We start from the raw sequence: 17,630 nt of genomic DNA, 5'->3' as shown, positions 1-17,630 counted from the left end.
GTAACCTTGGGCAAAGTTATTTAACCTCTCTGAGCTCCACTTCCTTCTTCTGTAAAATACTACATAAAAGCTCTCAATCATCATAACACCAACACTTAGTGAGTACTTACTATGGGCTAGGTACTGTTTTAGGTACTTAGTATGTATTAACTCATGTAAACCTTACAAGATAGATGGTGCTGTTGTTGTTTTATCATCTGCATTTTACGGAGAAGAAACCATAGCAGAGAATGTTTAAATAGCTTCTTGAGACTCATCCAGGTAGTAAGTCAGGTTACTGAATGAGGTCTGGAATGAAGAAGTCTGGCCTGGAGTCTGGCCTAACTGCTCTGTAGACTGCCTATTGTGTTGCTGATAGCTATTACTATCACATAACAAGTGCTGGTCTGGATGACTAAGATACTGTCCTTTCCTTCAAGGAGTTTGCTTTTGGGTGAGCGTGACAGAGAAATAAACCACCTATCCAACAAAAGGCAAAACGTAAGGAAAATTGCAGAAATATGTACAGAAAAACATACTTGTAATTGTATCATCTGAAGATAACCAGCCTTACCTATTGTAGGATCAATGTTAATAATAACAGTCTTTAACATTTAACGAACATTTCATATGTACCAACAACTATGCTAAATGCTGTACATGCAGTCTCTTACCTCATCCTCACAAAAACCCATGAGGAAGTACTATTTTCATTTCTATTCATAGTTGACAAAACTGAGGTTTAAAGAAGGTGCCTGAAATCTCATACCTAGGGATTGTGGAGCCCAAATTCAGAGTGGCATGCCTTGGGACTGGGGTGAACGTGCCCTTAATTGTGATAGAAACAGGCTTCACTGAGGGGGAAGCCCTGGACCATGCCCTGAATGCAAAGGAGGATTTGGCATGAAGATGGGTCTGTCATCTAAAGGGGAGCAAGGGTGAAGGCTGCAGACCAGACCCTCAATGGGGACTCTTGAGATTTCCCTTCTTCCAGATCTCGCCTGGTGGATTTCCAGACCCACTGCCATCCTTTGGACATCCTAGGGACCTGTGCAACAGAGCAGTCCAGATGTCTGCGAGCATACATGGGGCTGATTGGTGAGGCTGGGGGCCATATGAAGGGAGCCCACAGGGTGGCTACTCCCGGGGGTTAGAATCCTCTGGAGACTGAACCCAGATGGGGTGGTCCTGAGACAGGTGGCAGAGAGTGGGGGTTGAAGTTTGGGTGGCCTAGGCCCTGACAGTCCTTTATTCACCCCACAGGGACTGCCATGACTCCCAACTTTGTCAGCAATGTCAACATCAGTGTTGCCTTAAGCTGCACCTGTCGAGGCAGTGGCAACCGGCAGGAAGAGTGTGAACAGCTGGAAGAGTCCTTCTCCCACAACTCCTGCCTCAGTGAGTGCATTACACCTGCTCCCAGCCCCCAGGATTGGATCAGCTGGACCCAGTTTGAGGAAAAGGGTCAGCTCTGTGGTCCACACTGGTTCCATCCATCTCCTGCAGACAGAGCAGCCCCCTCCTTCTCCCTGGTGACCCCTCAAGCTTCCTGTTCAACCTGTCTTGGCCCCAGGGACACTCTTCAGCTTTAGGAATAAGCAAGCAGAATGAAACAATATCCCATTCCTACCAATCCTGCCATATGCCAGGGTCCGTAAGACATTCCCTTTTCTTTCATGGGAGCCTAAGAGATCTCCAACATATGCCCGCTTCTGTTTACCTTCTCTCCTCTCCTCAGTGGAGGCCATTGCAGCTAAGATGCGTTTTCACAGCCAACTCTTCTCCCAGGACTGGGCAGACTCTACCTTTTCCGTGATGGAACGCCAGGTAGGGTCTCCTTTATTACACACCTCCTACCTTTACTTGTCTAACTGGGGGAAACCCAGACAAGGGGACAGATGAGGTGACCTCATTGTGGTCATGAATACTATAGATCTCTAATGGACACATCAGGGGTCGGGGGGGGACAGGCTTTGACTGATGCCAAAGTGGTGAAGGGGGTGGAGCTGACTCCATTCCATTTCTTCTACAGAACAAAAATCCTGCTCTGATGCCACAGCCCTGGGTGCCCTCTCTTTTCTCCTGTACACTTACTTTGATTCTTCTCCTGAGCCTCTGGTAGCTGGACTTCCCCTGGGCCCCTCTCCCCTCTACCACACCAGCCTGACCTTCAGCCTGCAAGGAGTAAGGAAAGAGCGGCATCAGGAAGGAGGTGCAGTAAACAACATGGCGACCCTCAGTCCATACTGCATATCCAACTGACTCCACATGGGGCCATCGTTGAAACTGACTCATTCCCTCCTCAGCCCTTCCTTAGGACTTGGTGACCATGATTTAGCCATATCTTCTGGTGGAGACCATCTCTACCAGTCTCTCTTATAATCCTTTCCTCTTGCCCACCAGAATCACCCAGGCTCTAACAAATCAGTCATTATCTATTGCATTCTCCAGGTAGGCAGGGCTGGATGTTCTGAGGCAGCATAGAAAGACAGTCCCCATTGTAAGGAAGGCTGGTGCAAGACTCCTACCCCCTTGTCTCCTCCTCTGAATGGGATATAGGAACCTAGTGCTTACCCTACCTGGGGATCCATCAGAGCATTTGAGCCTCAGGAGATGGAACATTTGGGTTTTGCTTTCTTCCTGCTACTGTCCTGAAGTATCCCCAGCCCCTTGGATCATAATTAAACATTTGGCTTAAAACTTTGCTCTTTTCCTGTTTTCTCGCATTGTGAATTTATGTAGAATTAGAAGTGTTAAAGGTACAAGAATAGAGGTGGCCAGGACCAGGAGACACAGTTACCCTCCCACCAATTGCTGTGTGACCTCAGGAATTCTCTCAACATCCCTGTGTACTTAACATGGAGTTGGAAGGAAAAATATAGCTTATGTGAGGCTTTGGACCTGGTATCTGTCCCAGATCCAGCCATATCTGGTATGCTACCTGGGATCTGCCACAGGAGCTGAGAGGGGAGTATCCCCAGTCAACCAAAGCATTTATTGAGCATCTGCTCATGTTATTGGCTTGCTCCAGACCATGATGGGGGCCAGAGGAAATGAGAGACTGGTCCTCAATCCCATTTGCAATCCTGTTGGGATAAGGAAACAAAGTAGTTGGGAAAATATATTTATAGAGCTGTGGACATTTGTCTATTCATTCACTCACTCTTTCCTTAAGCATCTGATGAGTGCTGGCTCAGCAAGGCACTGTGCTGGATGCAGAAGATTCTGGAGTACTGATTCAGATACTGTTTTCAAGTCTTTTACACTCCAGAGCAGAGGAATAGACAAGACAAGAAGAACAAGACAGTGCGATAAGTGCTGTACAATAATTATAATAATAACCATCATTTATTGAGCCTCTACTGCATGCAAGTACATGCATTAATTCATTTGATCTTCCAACAGTATTTGACTTTGTTAGTTAATAGCTATATGACCTTGGGCTCAACCTTTCTAGACCTCATTATCTACATCTGTAATGTGAAAAAGCATAGAACCCACTTCATAAGGAGTGAGATAATCCATATAAAAGCATTGGTACTGACACAATATAAGAACTCAGAAAAGTTAGCAATTACAGTATGTGGTTTTTGTAGAACATTTGGACAATACAGACAATTATAAAGAAGAAAGTAAAATACTCTAAAATCCCACCAGCAAACTGCCAAATGCTCTCTGCCTATATGTGCACATGAAAATCTATGGGTATGTATAACTTTATATAAGTGGGATCAGACACTGCATGTCACTGTGTAAGTCACAGATATCTTTCAGCATGCATGAGTAGAGCTTGAACTACATCATCCTTTTTATCAGCTTCAGAGCATGGACTTATATGAATGCATATTCCTACATATATCGTTTATTTAACCAGTTATTTATCAATGGATATTTGGTTGTCTTCCCATTTTTCTCTCAACCAAGTTTTAAGGTAGTGAGCAGGTGACTGGGGGTAGGATGTGCAGAAATGCTGCCAGAGTGGCGGGTAGAATAGGGAAGCCTCTTCTTACACATTTTTGTATCCCCATAGTACACGCTGCCCCAGAAAATGCTAGGTCAACATTCCTCCCTGCAAACTTCAGTGGGGGCACTTGGAGACCTTCCCCTTCACCCCTCCCAGGAAGATCTCTGAGCTGGCAAAGCCTCTCCATTTGCTTTGACTCCATTAGCCTGGGGCTGGGGGTGTGAATGGTACAGTCATTCCTTGCTAAGTGCTTGAATTAGACTAATAGGTCATCTGTGCTTTTCTCTGAATAAGGTCCAAATTTCTGGTAAACAACTAGGCCACTCCCCAAGCCCAGGGCCCAGAGCCAAGACCTGGGGTGGGGGCACAGTGGCTGGACTGAAGCTTTTAATGGTATCCTGGCTGATTGGAATGGCGAATGCCATTAGACTAGCTCCTGGGTAACAAGGAGGGAAGGGCCACTGACAGCAGTGGTAAATGGGGAGTGCTGAATTACAGGCCTCTGCATCATTGGGGTAGAGCAGACTGTCTTTTATTTTATTTATTTTATTTATTTTTTCAGACTGTCTTTTAAACAACGCCCTTCATATTCACCCATTCATTCATTCATGCATTCATTCAACAAACCTTTAACAAGCATTTGCTCTGTGCCAGGTTGTAAGTATTTTTCAAGATCTTTCCTTGACCATTTATGAGCTGCCATTTTGGTGAAGGGGCAGCCCAGGACTCTAGCAGCCAGACCTCAAGTTTGGGCAGTTGAGACTTTTCATTTATTCTGGTTGATTATAACCCTCAGCTCTTTGACCTTGGGAAATACGCTTTACCCCTCTGAGCCACCATTTCTTCCTGTCCACTGGGGATGCCAATAGAAATACCTAACTTAAAGGGTTGCCATTTTTATTTTGCTTTTCTAATTTAAAAAAAAATTTTAAGTTTATTTATTTACATAGAGAGTTGGGGAGGGGCAGAGAGAGAAAGAATCCCAAGCAGACTCTGCACTGCCTGTAGCACAGAGCCCAACATGGGGCTCAAACCCACAAACCATGAAGTCATGACCTGAGCCAAAACCAACAATCAGATGCTTAACCGACTGAGCCACTGGCACCCCTGTTTTGCTTTTCTTACAAAAATAAATATAACATCATCAATTTATCTTCAGCCAAAAAAAACTAATTGGCAGTATCAACTAATGTTTATATCAATTTTAATGGTTTTGGTTGGCAAGTTTTTGGCTTCTTATTTCTATAAAAGCTTATAAGCATGAGGAATTTATGCTTGTTTTGCTCTCCATGCATATTTAAGTTAGATAATAGTAAAAATATTTAAAACCTATTTTAAAAATCACGATTTTTTTTGAAGATTGGAAGTAATACTTAGCCCAGCATCTGATACAAGATGGGTACTCAGTAAATGGCAGCTATTATTATTATGACCTCTGGGAGGGGATCTGTGGGTACCAGATGTTCTGCTTCCTGCCCAGGAGGAGTGGTGAGTGATGGTGCTGTCTTTCCTTCCAACTGTGGGCTGAATTCTGGGTGGGGCTGCCCCTGGGAGATACTATTCAAGTTCTGAACTCCAAGATGTAAGCCAGAACTCTGGGTCTGTGTCTCAGATCTGAGGGACCTTGGATAAGGCAGAGTCAAAGAGAGTTAATGTGTTAGTCAAGGATCTTTTGGTTGAATGTAACAGAAATATTGGAATTGCTTAGTAAAAGGGGAATGTCCTGAAACCCAACCCCAGGAAATTCATCCAGGCCTTGGGGTGCTGAGACTGGTGAGTCAGGAACCAGTCTTGATTGCCCTCTCTTGAAGGCCTAGACATCTTGAACCATCTACTTCATTCTTTCTGCAGACCTACTTCGAGTTCACCTAAGTGATCTCCCATTCTAGTTCGAAATTCACAGAAAATCTGATTGTCTATGCATAGGTTCTAGATTGGCTTTTCTGGGTTGAGAGACAATGCCAGGCCTGTGTGAGGGACACAGAGTGGCTCAGACAGGCCCAATGGCATAGACTCCTGTCAGGGAATTGCAGTGGGTCTTAATTACCTGAAGTCAGGGCTTGCTTCTTTTGTGGCTTCTTTCCTGGCCTTGGAGTATCTCCTGAGCTTCCTTCTTGGATGCCCTGAAGGGATGGGAATGTAGGAACACAGACCAGGTGCTGAGGCTCTGGGTCTGAGAAGTACCCTTGGAGGTAGATCTGAGTGGAGGTTCTTTTTTAATTTTTTTTTAATGTTTGTTTATTTTTGAGAGAGAGGGACAGAGACAGAGCATGAGTAGGGGAGGGGCAGAGAGGGAGACACAGAGTCCAAAGTAAGCTCCAGGCTCTGAGCTGTCAGCACAGAGCCTGATGGGGGCTTGAACTCATGAACCATGATCTCATGACCTGAACCGAAGTCAGATGTTTAACCAACTGAGCCATCCAGGTGCCCCTGAGTGGAGGTTCTTTATGGCTGCAGAAGGAAGCTTTGCTAGATTTTTGGTTCTGGCAGTTGAAGAGTAAGGCAAATTGAAGGGAATCAGAGAATGCCATTCCTAAATATACTACTTGGTGTAAGGATTATTTTGACCTGAAGATGATAGAGGATCAACAGATTCAGGAAGAGTTCTGTGCCCTCCCCTTAACTGTCTGAAAGCAGGGCATGATTGAGGATGGGGAATCAACACCAAGATGAGTTTGCAAAAACCAGCCTTCCTAAAATAGCCCTTATCTTCCATTAGTTTCCCCCATATACTTCCTAGTCACTTCCCCACAATTTATTGTCCTGTGACCCCAAACCCTCTTTACTTTGTTAAAAGGGTATATAAGACCCCTAATTTAACCTCAGGTCTTATTTGAGTTTCACTTCTTTTTGTAAACTCCTATGCAGGTAAATATTAATACAATTTTTGCCTTTTCTCCTGTTAATCTGCGTTTTGTTAGTTTAATACACAGGTTTCCTGATACTGAACATAAGAGGTAGAAGAAAAGATTTTTCCCTTTGACAAAAGCACTGCCATTTCTTTGGCTAATAACCCTCTATCTTCACCTCTACATCCCATCTGACCAACATTCGTAGTCTCTCACCCTCTTTCCTCTCTTAGGATCTCTGGTTGTCAGAAACTCCAGTCTCTTTTTAGCATCTCTTCTTCTCTCAGGAGGAAGACTCTTCACATCTGGAGCTTGGGAGACTTGGTCCAATAAAATTCCCCTTGCACATATTGAGCTGGTCAAGGCCCTAACTGACATACTGTACATGGGTGTGGAGGTGGAGGACTAACATTTATTAAGAGCTTCATGTGTGCAAAGCATAATGCTAATGGCTTAATGAGCATTATTTCATTTACTTTTCAGAACTATCCTATTTTTTCCCTCTGTTTTACAAGGGGCTTAACAAGGCCAAGCAATTTGTCCAAGTTACAGGGCTAACAAGTGACTGATCCAGGAATCAAACCTCAGCCTTCCTGACTCCCAGGCACAATCTTTGATACACATCACATTTGTCCAGTGTTGGGGTGAGGCTCTATGTCTTAAATTAGAACAGAGACTATGATGAGGAGTGTGGGGGTAAGGGGGAGCTCTTTTAGGCTATAGTTATGGTTTCCGGGAAGAGAAGGTATTTTGGCTGGACCTTGAAGAAGTAGGATTTAATTAGGCAGAAATGGGGGGGCACCCCAAAAACCAGAATGAGCAAACAGAGACTGGAAAGGGCAGGGAGTGTTGAGGGAATTACAGGTAGTCTGCCATGACTGGAGTTCTCTGGGGGGAAGGTGCTCCCAGGTCTTCAGGGTCACTCATTTCCCAACCTGACTGCCTGGGCGGGGGAGGTGTCTCCTCTGCAGACACACCAACTGCAGAGCTGCTGTCCTGAAAACCAGGCCCATGGACCAGGCAGGAATCCTGAGGAAACAATGTGAAGATTTCTGGCCTGGCATGCTTGGCATCCGCGACCACAGGGAGCTCCATGGCCCCTTGACCCCTTGCTGACATCCCAGGGCACAGAGGTCAGTGTGTGGCAGGGAGAGGATGAAGTGAGCCTGTGTCTGGGCTGGGAACAGTGACAGGCAGAAAGGAGGAGCCCATCCCCCACAGAGGGCTAGAGCAAATAGCCCCTCCCTGGGCTGACCCCACTCCAGTTGCTGTGGTCAGCTTGAATATCAGGCATTTGTTCTGGGAGTATGGTCTCCCCAGATTTTGGTTGGCTTTGGGGTTCCAATGGAGGCTTCTTCCTGCTGAGCATCTACTGTGGACCACATAGGGCAGGCAGTAGGTTGCCACAGAGATGAAGACAAGTGTTGTGGTAGAGACAGATAGACAAATAATAAAGACATCATTATTTGAGTACTTGGTCTGTGTCAAACACTGCACTAAGAGCTCAATGTGTATATCTTTAAAGCTGAGCTGCCTCATAGGCTTGTCTCCACATGGTATCAATCTGGCATCCACAATATTTGAAACAAATTTAAATAATGATTGCACAGTCTTTTGGAAAAAATATACAGCAAAACTTAAAATCCTCTTTCCCCATCTGTTTCTCTGTATTATATGTACAAAGCAGCCATCTCTACACAATCTTTCCTCTCTCTCCATGCTCCTGGGTAGAGGTTTATGCCATGAATACATACAGTTAATATTTTTTCCCTTATCTCACGTGTATAATCCAATTGAAACTTCATTACAACGCTCTGAAGGCAGGCACTATTATCCCCATTTTACAGATGGGGATAGAAGTCTAGAAGTTAATTCTTGCCCAGAGTCACACAGCTAATCACTGGCAAGTGCATTTGAAGCAGATTCTGTTTGTTGTGAAAGAGCATGTGATCCAGGGCCTGTGAGACTCCTGAGGGACAGTCAAGACAGTCAATTCATGGTGGGGGGGGGTTCATTCGGCGGAGACTACATTTGAGTAGAACCTTAAAGGATAATAGAAGCTCAACAAACAGAGATGAGCGACAGAAATGTTTCTTAGGAAGGAAGCGACACCTAAGAGGTGAGCACATCACACAGTGGGATGTCCAGAGAGAGACAATCTTGTTCCTCTCCTCTTGCATTTAGGAGACTTGCCTCATTTCCCATCTTTGCCCTAGGCAGATTCTGCCTGTGCCCTTTAACAGTCTCCATCACAAAGCGGCCTTGTGGCTTCTGAAAGAGACCCTCTAATTCAGGCTGGCTCCCTACCACCCACCCCCACGCCCCAAAGGGGAAGAGAACTCCCTTCTAGGCCAAGTTAAATCACTTAATTCTTAAGGAATTACATGTCAAGCTTGTGTTAGGGAACGTAGCTCTCTAGTCTTTAAGAAAAACATGTAGTGCAAAGAGTACAATGGAAAGTGGATCCAGCCTGATCTGGGTTTGAATTTCAGCAAAACTCTCAGCTGAGTGAATTCAAGCAAATTGCTTAATCTTGTGAAGCTTCAGCCTCTTGATCTAGAAAATGACTATTGCTAAAAAGTGGTGACAGATTTGTCAGAGAGGAAGAGGAAATGGCTGGCTGGGAATATTGATCTAATATTTACACTGTTCAGTGTTAGGTGTCAGGGACTTGTCAAATCCAGGTTTCTCCTGCAGGAAGTGTACAGTATGAGATGTTAGGTACTTGGGTGGGAAGGTGACTCCCAAGAAGTAGAAGGAAAGAGAGGAGGAGGTGGCTAAGCATGGACAGGGTTCCCAGTCCTGAAGTCTTGTTGTCTTGCTGGAACAATTCCATGAACCTCTCCTAGCCTCAGTTTCCTCACTTTGAAATGCCAACCCAACTTAATGAATATTGGCCAAACTCTTGAATTGCTATTTCATCCGTTTTATTTTTAAATATATTTTTCCATAATTTGCCTCATCCCAGAGATTTGAGGTGATATTTATTTATTTATTTATCTATCTATTTATTTATTTATTGTTTTAAAATGCTTATTTTTGAGAGTAAAAGACATGGCATGAGTGGGGGAGGGGCAGAGAGAGAGAGGGAGACACACACACACAGGATCTGAAGCAGGCTCCAGGCTCCAAACGTCAGCACAGAACCTGATGTGGGGCTCAAATTCACCACGAACTCTTGAGATCATGATCTGAGCCGAAGTTGGACACTTAACCAACTGAGCCATCCAGGTGCCCCTGAGGTGACTTTTAAAAATACACATTTTGGGGCACTTGGGTGACTTAGTCGGTTAAGCGTTGGACTCTTGATCTTGGCTCAGGTCATGATCTCACAGTTCATGAGACAGAGATCCAAGTCAAGCTCTGTGCTTAATAGCAAAGAACCTGCTTGGGATTCTCTCTCTCTCCCTCTCTCTCTCTCTCTCTTCCACTCCTCTCCCTCTCTCTCTCAAAATAAATAAATATACTAAAAAAAAAAAAATAAAACTAATACAAAATGAAAATAAAGGCCCACAAACCAGGTTGCAGAGAGAATCAGAGTAAAACAGTGAATGACCGCCAGATCATTTCAGTAACCTGTAAAACCTGTGAAAAGGTGCTGCGCAGATGAATCCCATTTTCACAGAACCCTTAGCATATAATACTTGCCTGTAGTAGAGGTTAGAAAATATATCTTAACCAGAGCTACAGGTAATATTTCTATTTCACAAATGAAACTGAGGTTAAATCCTGCCCTGGTCCCAGTATATAATGTGCATGGGTGAAGGGGAGGGAGGAAAAATCCTTTGTAACTTATACTGAAGTATGAAGTTTGGGACCCCTGTGTGTTTGTGTTTGTCAAAAGACCACAAGCTGCCTCTGCTTTCTCCGTCCTCCAAGGGATTACAGACCTGACCATTTGGGTGAAATGACCATTCAGGAGAGGGAAGGCAAAGGAGAATAAACCCCAATCAGTATTTCAATGAGTTATCCTGTCACACTAAAATAAATATTGAGTGCTTATTATCTGCCACCTAGTGTGCTAAGCACTTAACATTTTGTATATTTTACATTTAAATTTAGTTTAAATTTCACATTTAAGTACAGTTTAAATTATATATTGGAGGGTAGGAAGCTTACGAGATAAGGGCACACTCGGTAAGAAAGGGTGGGAGTCCCACCTCCCTCAGCCGCTTGCTGCACAGCCTTGGTGATTGCTGTGTTCCTCCACTTGTGAGCCCAGTTTCCTCCATCCGCCTCTTGGGTCGTTGTAATGAATCAGTAAGCTTAAAGCATGTTAAATGTTCTGCCCAGTGTTGGCACAAACTAAGCAACAACAGCATAAACAACGGCAGCAAACGTTTAGTGACGGATCAGGACCGAAGGCGCATCCAAAACCTGAAATACGACCCCCCACGTCGGACCCCAGTGGCAGGGCTCTGGGTTTAGTCAGGGCGGTAACGGCCGCCCCCACTCCCACCGCTGGCGCGGCTCCTCGGCGCGGGCTCCTCGGCGCGGGCAGAACCGCGGTGGGGAAGCCGCAGGCTGCGTGCGGGGAGGCGCGCCGCCTAATGCAGTTGTCAGTTAATTAGGGGAGAAGGTTAGGTCATTAACGGCGGGATCGATGCAAAGGGAATTAAGAGGCTCTGGCAGCGTCGCCGCCGCGCTCTCTGCGCGGGCCCGGGGCCGCATTCAACAAAAATTCGATACGCATTAGCAGAGGATCGGAGGCCGCACAGGTCGCGAGGCCGCCGAGCGCACGAGCTGCTCCTGGGTCAGGCGGCCAGGGCGGGACGCGGTGCCCTGCTGGGAAGAGCCGGTGCCTGGGCGGGCACCACTGCCTGCGCGCGCCGCCCGGGAGTCTCTGGGAGGTGCGGGGTGCAAGGCGAGGGAGGCTGGAGGTCCTCGCAGGCGAGCATGGCCGCTTGATCCTGGTGAGGCTGCGGATACGATGACGGGTTAACGTTTAAACATTCCAAAGAGCTCCTCCCGCGGTTCCCCAACTCACTCTACCACTGCCCCTCACCGGCCCCCCTGCCACTCATGCTTCAGACCCAGTGACCTTAGTCACAGGGAAGCTGCCCTGACCGCCCCAGGCTAGGCCAGGCCACCCTGTAACCCTCCCACCCAGTACTTACCTCTCCTTCATAGCATTTATCACAGTGTTGTTACATGTGTGCGATCTGTACAACTTTCTGGCCAATGCCTTTCTCCTGACCAGATTGCAAACTCCAGGAAAGTGAGGCAGTGTACATCTGTTTTGTTTACCTGCGCCCACAAAGCCTGGAACATGGCCGGTGCTCAGTAAATATTTGCAGGAAGAATGAATCCCCTCAGCAACCCAGTGAGTTAATTCGTAGGATGAGGAAATGATGGCTCAAATAAATGAAGTGACCTGCCCAACATCACAGCCATCTTCCAGCCTCCAAGCCCTTTCCTTGAACAAATGTTCTCATCTGTCTGAATATTAGCTTTTCCATCCAGGGAAAAATAATTTATAGCTGCCTTCATACTATGTGCCAGGGAGTGTGCTAATATTTATTTGTATTTGCTCCTTTAATTCTTACAACAACCCTGTGAAATACAAATCATTGGTTATACAGGAGGAATTTGAAACTAGCAAGGGCTGGGCCCATCATTTGCCTGTTTGCCCTCAGATCTATCACCCCCTTTCTGATACTGTTTTTCATGGGTGGGCCACCCCCACACTTCTACCTCCATTCCACCTCCCGTCAGGCTGGATTTCCCAGGCTCCTTTGTCAGCTGGATTTTGGCTGATTTTGGCCAATGGTAGCCACTGTACAAGATTGGAGAGCTGAGGATAGGAGGACCCAGAATACCCCTATCCTTGACAGCTTCTGGGCTCCATGTCCTTCCTTTGGCCTCCAGACTAGATGGTAGTGGTTTCTTGCTCTTGCTAATCTCTGGGTTACCTCACTTACCTCGTATGGCTTTAAAGTTCTTCTGTCACTTCTGCCACCTGAGTGGCCACAGTGTTAAACTCTCTATATTAAAATTTCCTCTGTTTGATGGGGCGCCTGGGTGGCGCAGTCGGTTAAGCGTCCGACTTCAGCCAGGTCACGATCTCGCGGTCCGTGAGTTCGAGCCCCGCGTCGGGCTCTGGGCTGATGGCTCGGAGCTTGGAGCCTGTTTCCAATTCTGTGTCTCCCTCTCTCTCTGCCCCTCCCCCGTTCATGCTCTGTCTCTCTCTGTCCCAAAAATAAATAAACGTTGAAAAAAAAAAAATTTTAAAAAAAAATTTCCTCTGTTTGAAATAGTTCGAGTAAATTAATTTTCCTGTAAGAGCTATGATTTGAATCCAGATCTGTCCGACCATGAAGATGTGCTTAAAGCTTTCCCCAGGAGATGAGAGCAGGCAAAGCAGTGCAAGAGTGATAACCATTTAACCACCCTGCCCAGAGAGCTCTTTCTAGGTCCCTTCTGTGAGAGAAATTAAAGAAAATGGTCCACTCATAAAACCTATTCATTATTTATTTTTAGGTTTAAGAAATTCTACTTTCCATAGCTAAAATATTGTTTATACCTAGAAATGAAGATATTAATAGCATCTACCCACTAGAGTTATGAAGATTTAACGAACTAATGTATGCCAAACACCTCGCATGTGGTGGATGTCCCATGACAACTCCTTCCCCCACTCCTTTAAAACCTAAAAGAATTTTTAGTACCTACGGTTTTTTTTCAGCTTGGTAATCCTGGAGTGTGGAGGACAGGGGCTCTGTCCTTGATTTCGTAGTATTGTCCTTATCCATTGTGCTGTAGATTCACCTTGCCCATTAGACCAGTGAGTGAGAAGTAGTAATCAGAGGGCTCACCCAGCAGCAGAAGATGTGTGCAGTGATTGTTAGTTCTGAGTGAATGCTCCTAAATCAATTGGACTGCCCCAGAGACTTGGTTGGCAATGAATGAGAGTGTGAGGTGCTTTTGACACACACATCCAGGATCTGATTTGAGCAAAGATGTCTGCTCAACAGTCCCGAGGGCAATTTTCTCCTGATTGATTTGCAACTTTCAATCTTAATGGAAAAGAAGCCAAGTGTAAGGGAGGTAGTTTTTCTCCTGAACCAGAAATCCTTCTTGTACTTCTCTTTCTGAACTTGGGGTGGGGGGTGGTGCCATCTCCTATTATCTGCCAAGAGGCTACAGAGGCCAAAGTTCGCCAGAGAAGGGTATTTAAGGTGCGTTGGTAGTTGGGGGAGAGGAGCTTCTTAACCTACACAATCCCATTGACTTGGGAGAACCAGGAGACCAGAAACTACTCTTGATGATAGAACAACTGCAGATAGCAGGTCAGGTCTCCAGCAACCATATTCTGGAGCCTGGTCCTGTGGTGTCCTGTCTGTACCCTGGACAAGGAACTTCATTTGAGTCTGCCCTGACCATTGCACAAATTGCTGGGGGCTCATTTGGAGTCATCGATGTAAATGCCATTTGAGGAAGTTTGCAGATTACAAACATATTTGAGGTTATGGTTTTAAGCTGTTCAGCTGAATATTGCTTTTTACAATAGCATAGGCCTGTACCTCTAGAAATAAATAGCACAGGATTTGGAGTCAAGTAAACCCTGGTTGCAGTCCTACTCATTGTGACTAAACATTTCTGAGTTCCTCCTTCCTTCCTCTTCTGCTAAAACAGGATTGATAATGAGAAGTAGTTAGATGAGAAGGGTGAAGAGGAGTCCTCCATGGAATTACAACTTCAAAATGGCCACAAGGGGGCAGCTGGTTCAGCCAGTGGAGCATGTGACTCTTGCTCTTCCAGGTAGTGAGTTCGAGCTCCACTTAGGTGTAGAGATTACTTAAAATCTTGGGGGAAAAAAAAATGGCCACAGGAAGAAACACCAGCAAATTCTGAAATTTTCAAAAGTTTGAAGTCATAAGCTTAGTTGAGAAGTGCTAACATGTTATGGGCTGAATTGTATCTCCCCAAAATTCATGTGTTGAAGCACTAACCCTCGGCACCTCAGAAGTACCTTATTAGAAGACAGGGCCATTGCAGATGTGGTTAGTTCAGATGAGGTGCTGCTGGAGTAGGGTGGGCCTCTAATCCAATATATCTGATAACCATACAAAGGGGGGAAAATTAGACATTGACAAGCACAGAGGGAGAATGTCATGTGAAAATGAAGGCAGAGGTCACAATGGTGCTTCTACAAGTCAGGGAATGCCAAAGATTGCCAGCACATCACCATCTAGGAGAGAGGCCTGGAATAGATTCTCTCTAACAGCCCCTAATAGGAACCGACCCTACTGACACCTTGATTTTGGACTTCTAGCCTCCAGAACTGTGAGACAATACATTTCTGCTGTTTAAGCCACCCAGTGTTTGGTACTTTGTCACAGCAACCCTAGCAAACTAACATATGAAGCACACAAATCCAAAAATGCCTCCCTTCTGTCTCTCTAACAGTAATTCATACCCATGCCCTGATTTTTAGATCTATGTGTACAGGCCTCAAACCATTTCTGTTTTAACAGCTGGTGTCAGGCATGCTTCTAAGCAGCAGGCAGAATAGGGAAACCCTTGACCTGTTAGTGCCAAGGAGTCCAATCAACTACACGCATGTAATTAAACAGGAACACAAAGAAATTCCTGCTTCGGTCTGAAGAGCTTAAAAAAAGTTTAGGGAAAAAAAAGTTTGTAATTATTTAGCTGTTTTACACTAACGTTATAAGAATGAGTAATAATAATTGCTTGGGGCACCTGGGTGGCTCAGTCAGTTAAGTGACCAACTCTTGATCTCAGCTCAGGTGGTGATCCCAGGGTTGTGAGATGGAGCCCCGTGTCAGGCTCCACACTGAGTGCGGAGACTGCTTAAGATTCTCTCTCTCCCACTCCTCTTTCCCCTCCCCACTCTCACATGCATGCGCGCATGCTCTCTCTCTCAAAAAAAAAAAAAATTGCTGAACATTGATTATTATGTGTCAGAGAATTTGCTAAGTGCTTTGTATATATTATTTAATCCCCTCAAAAACCTTAGAGATAAGAACCGTTGTTATTTACATGTTATGAGACTCAGAGAATTAGCTTGTCCCTAAACACGCAGTGAGTCAGTAGTAGGACAGACCTCTGACCTAAGGTGACCTCAGCCCAGAGTCCAAGTTCTTTGTTACAATGCTGCTCTTTCTCCCAGCCTAGCACATAGTGAAAGTTCATGGAATATTAGTTGTCTCCCTTTGTCTGACTTAGTCTTATAATTGATTTCAAAGCTACTGCTTGTTCCGCCTGCTTTTTCAAGCTCAAAACGAAAGAAAAGTGACTGGCACATAGTAAGTGCTCAGTAAGTGTTAGCTGTTATTACTATTAATATTGCATTGTATATGTTCCTCTGCAGCAAGGAAGGTGAATCCCTAGTCTATTGCTAATAGTAGGTACTTAGAAGTATTCTTGAATGAACAAGGCCAATGAGATAGGGGCCTGGAAAGTAAAGTTGATCTAGGAAAAAATGATAAGTGAGGGTGGGGAGTTAGGGCTGAGGGAGGGAGCGAGGGACAGAGAAAGCAGTTGGCAGAAGGCCAGACTCCACTTTGCCTTTGGTGAGGCTGTCCCTGGGGGTTTGGAGTTGGGGGGAGGGCAGTGTAGCCCCTCTGCTCCTGATTGGTCAGTTCACCTAGCTTTATCCTTTATTCCTTCCCTTTTGGGGTGATGGGGAGGCTGCAGCTTGTGGTTACATAAAGCTTCCAGGAATTCTTCCAGGAAGAGGACAAGTTCATGAAGTGCTGGCAAATTCTGGGGGTGAAGAAGTCTGTGAGCAAGAGTGATTGGTGTACCTGCAATCAGTGCAAGGGTGAGGCAGGAAGGCATGGGAATTAGGTGGTTTGAGTTATAAATCCCAGCTCTCCCATTTCAGCAGCTGTGTGACCTTGGGCAGGTAATTTACCTGAGTCTGGTTTCCTCTTCTGTAATAAGAATGAAATGGTATCTACTGTACAGGCATTTAAATGCTAAGTACAGCTGAGGTGCCTTGGTGGCTCAGTTGGTTCAGCATCGACTCTTGGTTTTGGCTCAGGTCACAAACCCACGAACTGTGAGATCAAGCCCCCTCATCGGGTTCCACACTATCAGTGCAGAAACTGCTTGGGATTCTCTCTCTTCTGCTCTCTCTACCCCTCCTGCTCTCTTTCTCTAAATAAATAAATAAATAAATAAATAAATAAATAAATAAATAAATAAATATTTTAAAAAATGCTTAATATAATGCCTCATAAATAATTGCTGTTATTGTTATAATTATAATTATTATTATTATTTTTTGAGACAGAGAGAGACAGAGCTTGAGCAGGGGAGGGGCAGAGAGAGAGGGAGACACAGAATCCAAAGCGGGCTATGGGCTTTCAGCTGTCACCACAGAGCCCGATGTGGGGTTCAAACTCATGGACTGCGAAATCATGACCTGTGCTGAAGTAGGATGCTTAATCGACTGAGCCACCCAGTCACCCCGTTGTTGTTATTATTTTAAGTGTTAGGCTTTGATGTCCTCTCTACCTGAATACATGGATTCACCAGTATCCTCCTCTTTCTCTTGTTCTCTCGTCCTGGAAATTTGAGCAAAGTATTCCCGAATGCCTCTTGATATCTCCATTTTCTCCTGGACCTTCCAGTGGGGCCAGGCCTTTGCACACTTTTGTGTGGCCCAGGATATTTGCCTTCATGACTCTGGGATGGTCCCTGCCCCCAACAGCCCAGGAATGATTGATAAAAGCCTTATCTGAGTCACTTTCCATTATGGGATTAAATCAGACTTGCTTTGGGGCCTTCTGGCTGCTACCCCAGGCTGGATGCCAACAGCTCCCGGTTATTGCCTTTGGCCCAATCTGAGGTCATCACACCTCTATGGA

The 17,630-nt window shown here is 45.3% G+C and overlaps 1 protein-coding gene across 3 annotated transcripts in view; it reads left to right on the top strand.

Moving 5' to 3' along the window:
* The window catches only part of GFRA3 (GDNF family receptor alpha 3), a 41,413-nt gene that overhangs the window by 14,705 nt on the left and 9,078 nt on the right, over positions 1–17,630 (top strand). For 2 of the 3 annotated variants that reach the window (XM_043588864.1, XM_043588872.1), the window contains exons 5-7: positions 974–1,077; positions 1,243–1,377; positions 1,718–1,806. In XM_043588864.1, coding sequence (XP_043444799.1) covers positions 974–1,077; positions 1,243–1,377; positions 1,718–1,806 — 328 coding nt within the window. Of the gene's footprint in view, positions 1–973; positions 1,078–1,242; positions 1,378–1,717; positions 1,807–2,011; positions 2,684–17,630 lie in introns of those variants that run through there. The other variant, XM_043588881.1, reaches the window with a different exon arrangement.

This window comes from Prionailurus bengalensis, chromosome A1, assembly GCF_016509475.1.
Source record: "Prionailurus bengalensis isolate Pbe53 chromosome A1, Fcat_Pben_1.1_paternal_pri, whole genome shotgun sequence".
Lineage (NCBI taxonomy): Eukaryota > Metazoa > Chordata > Mammalia > Carnivora > Felidae > Prionailurus > Prionailurus bengalensis.
This window is presented reverse-complemented; position numbering and strand designations above follow the sequence as displayed.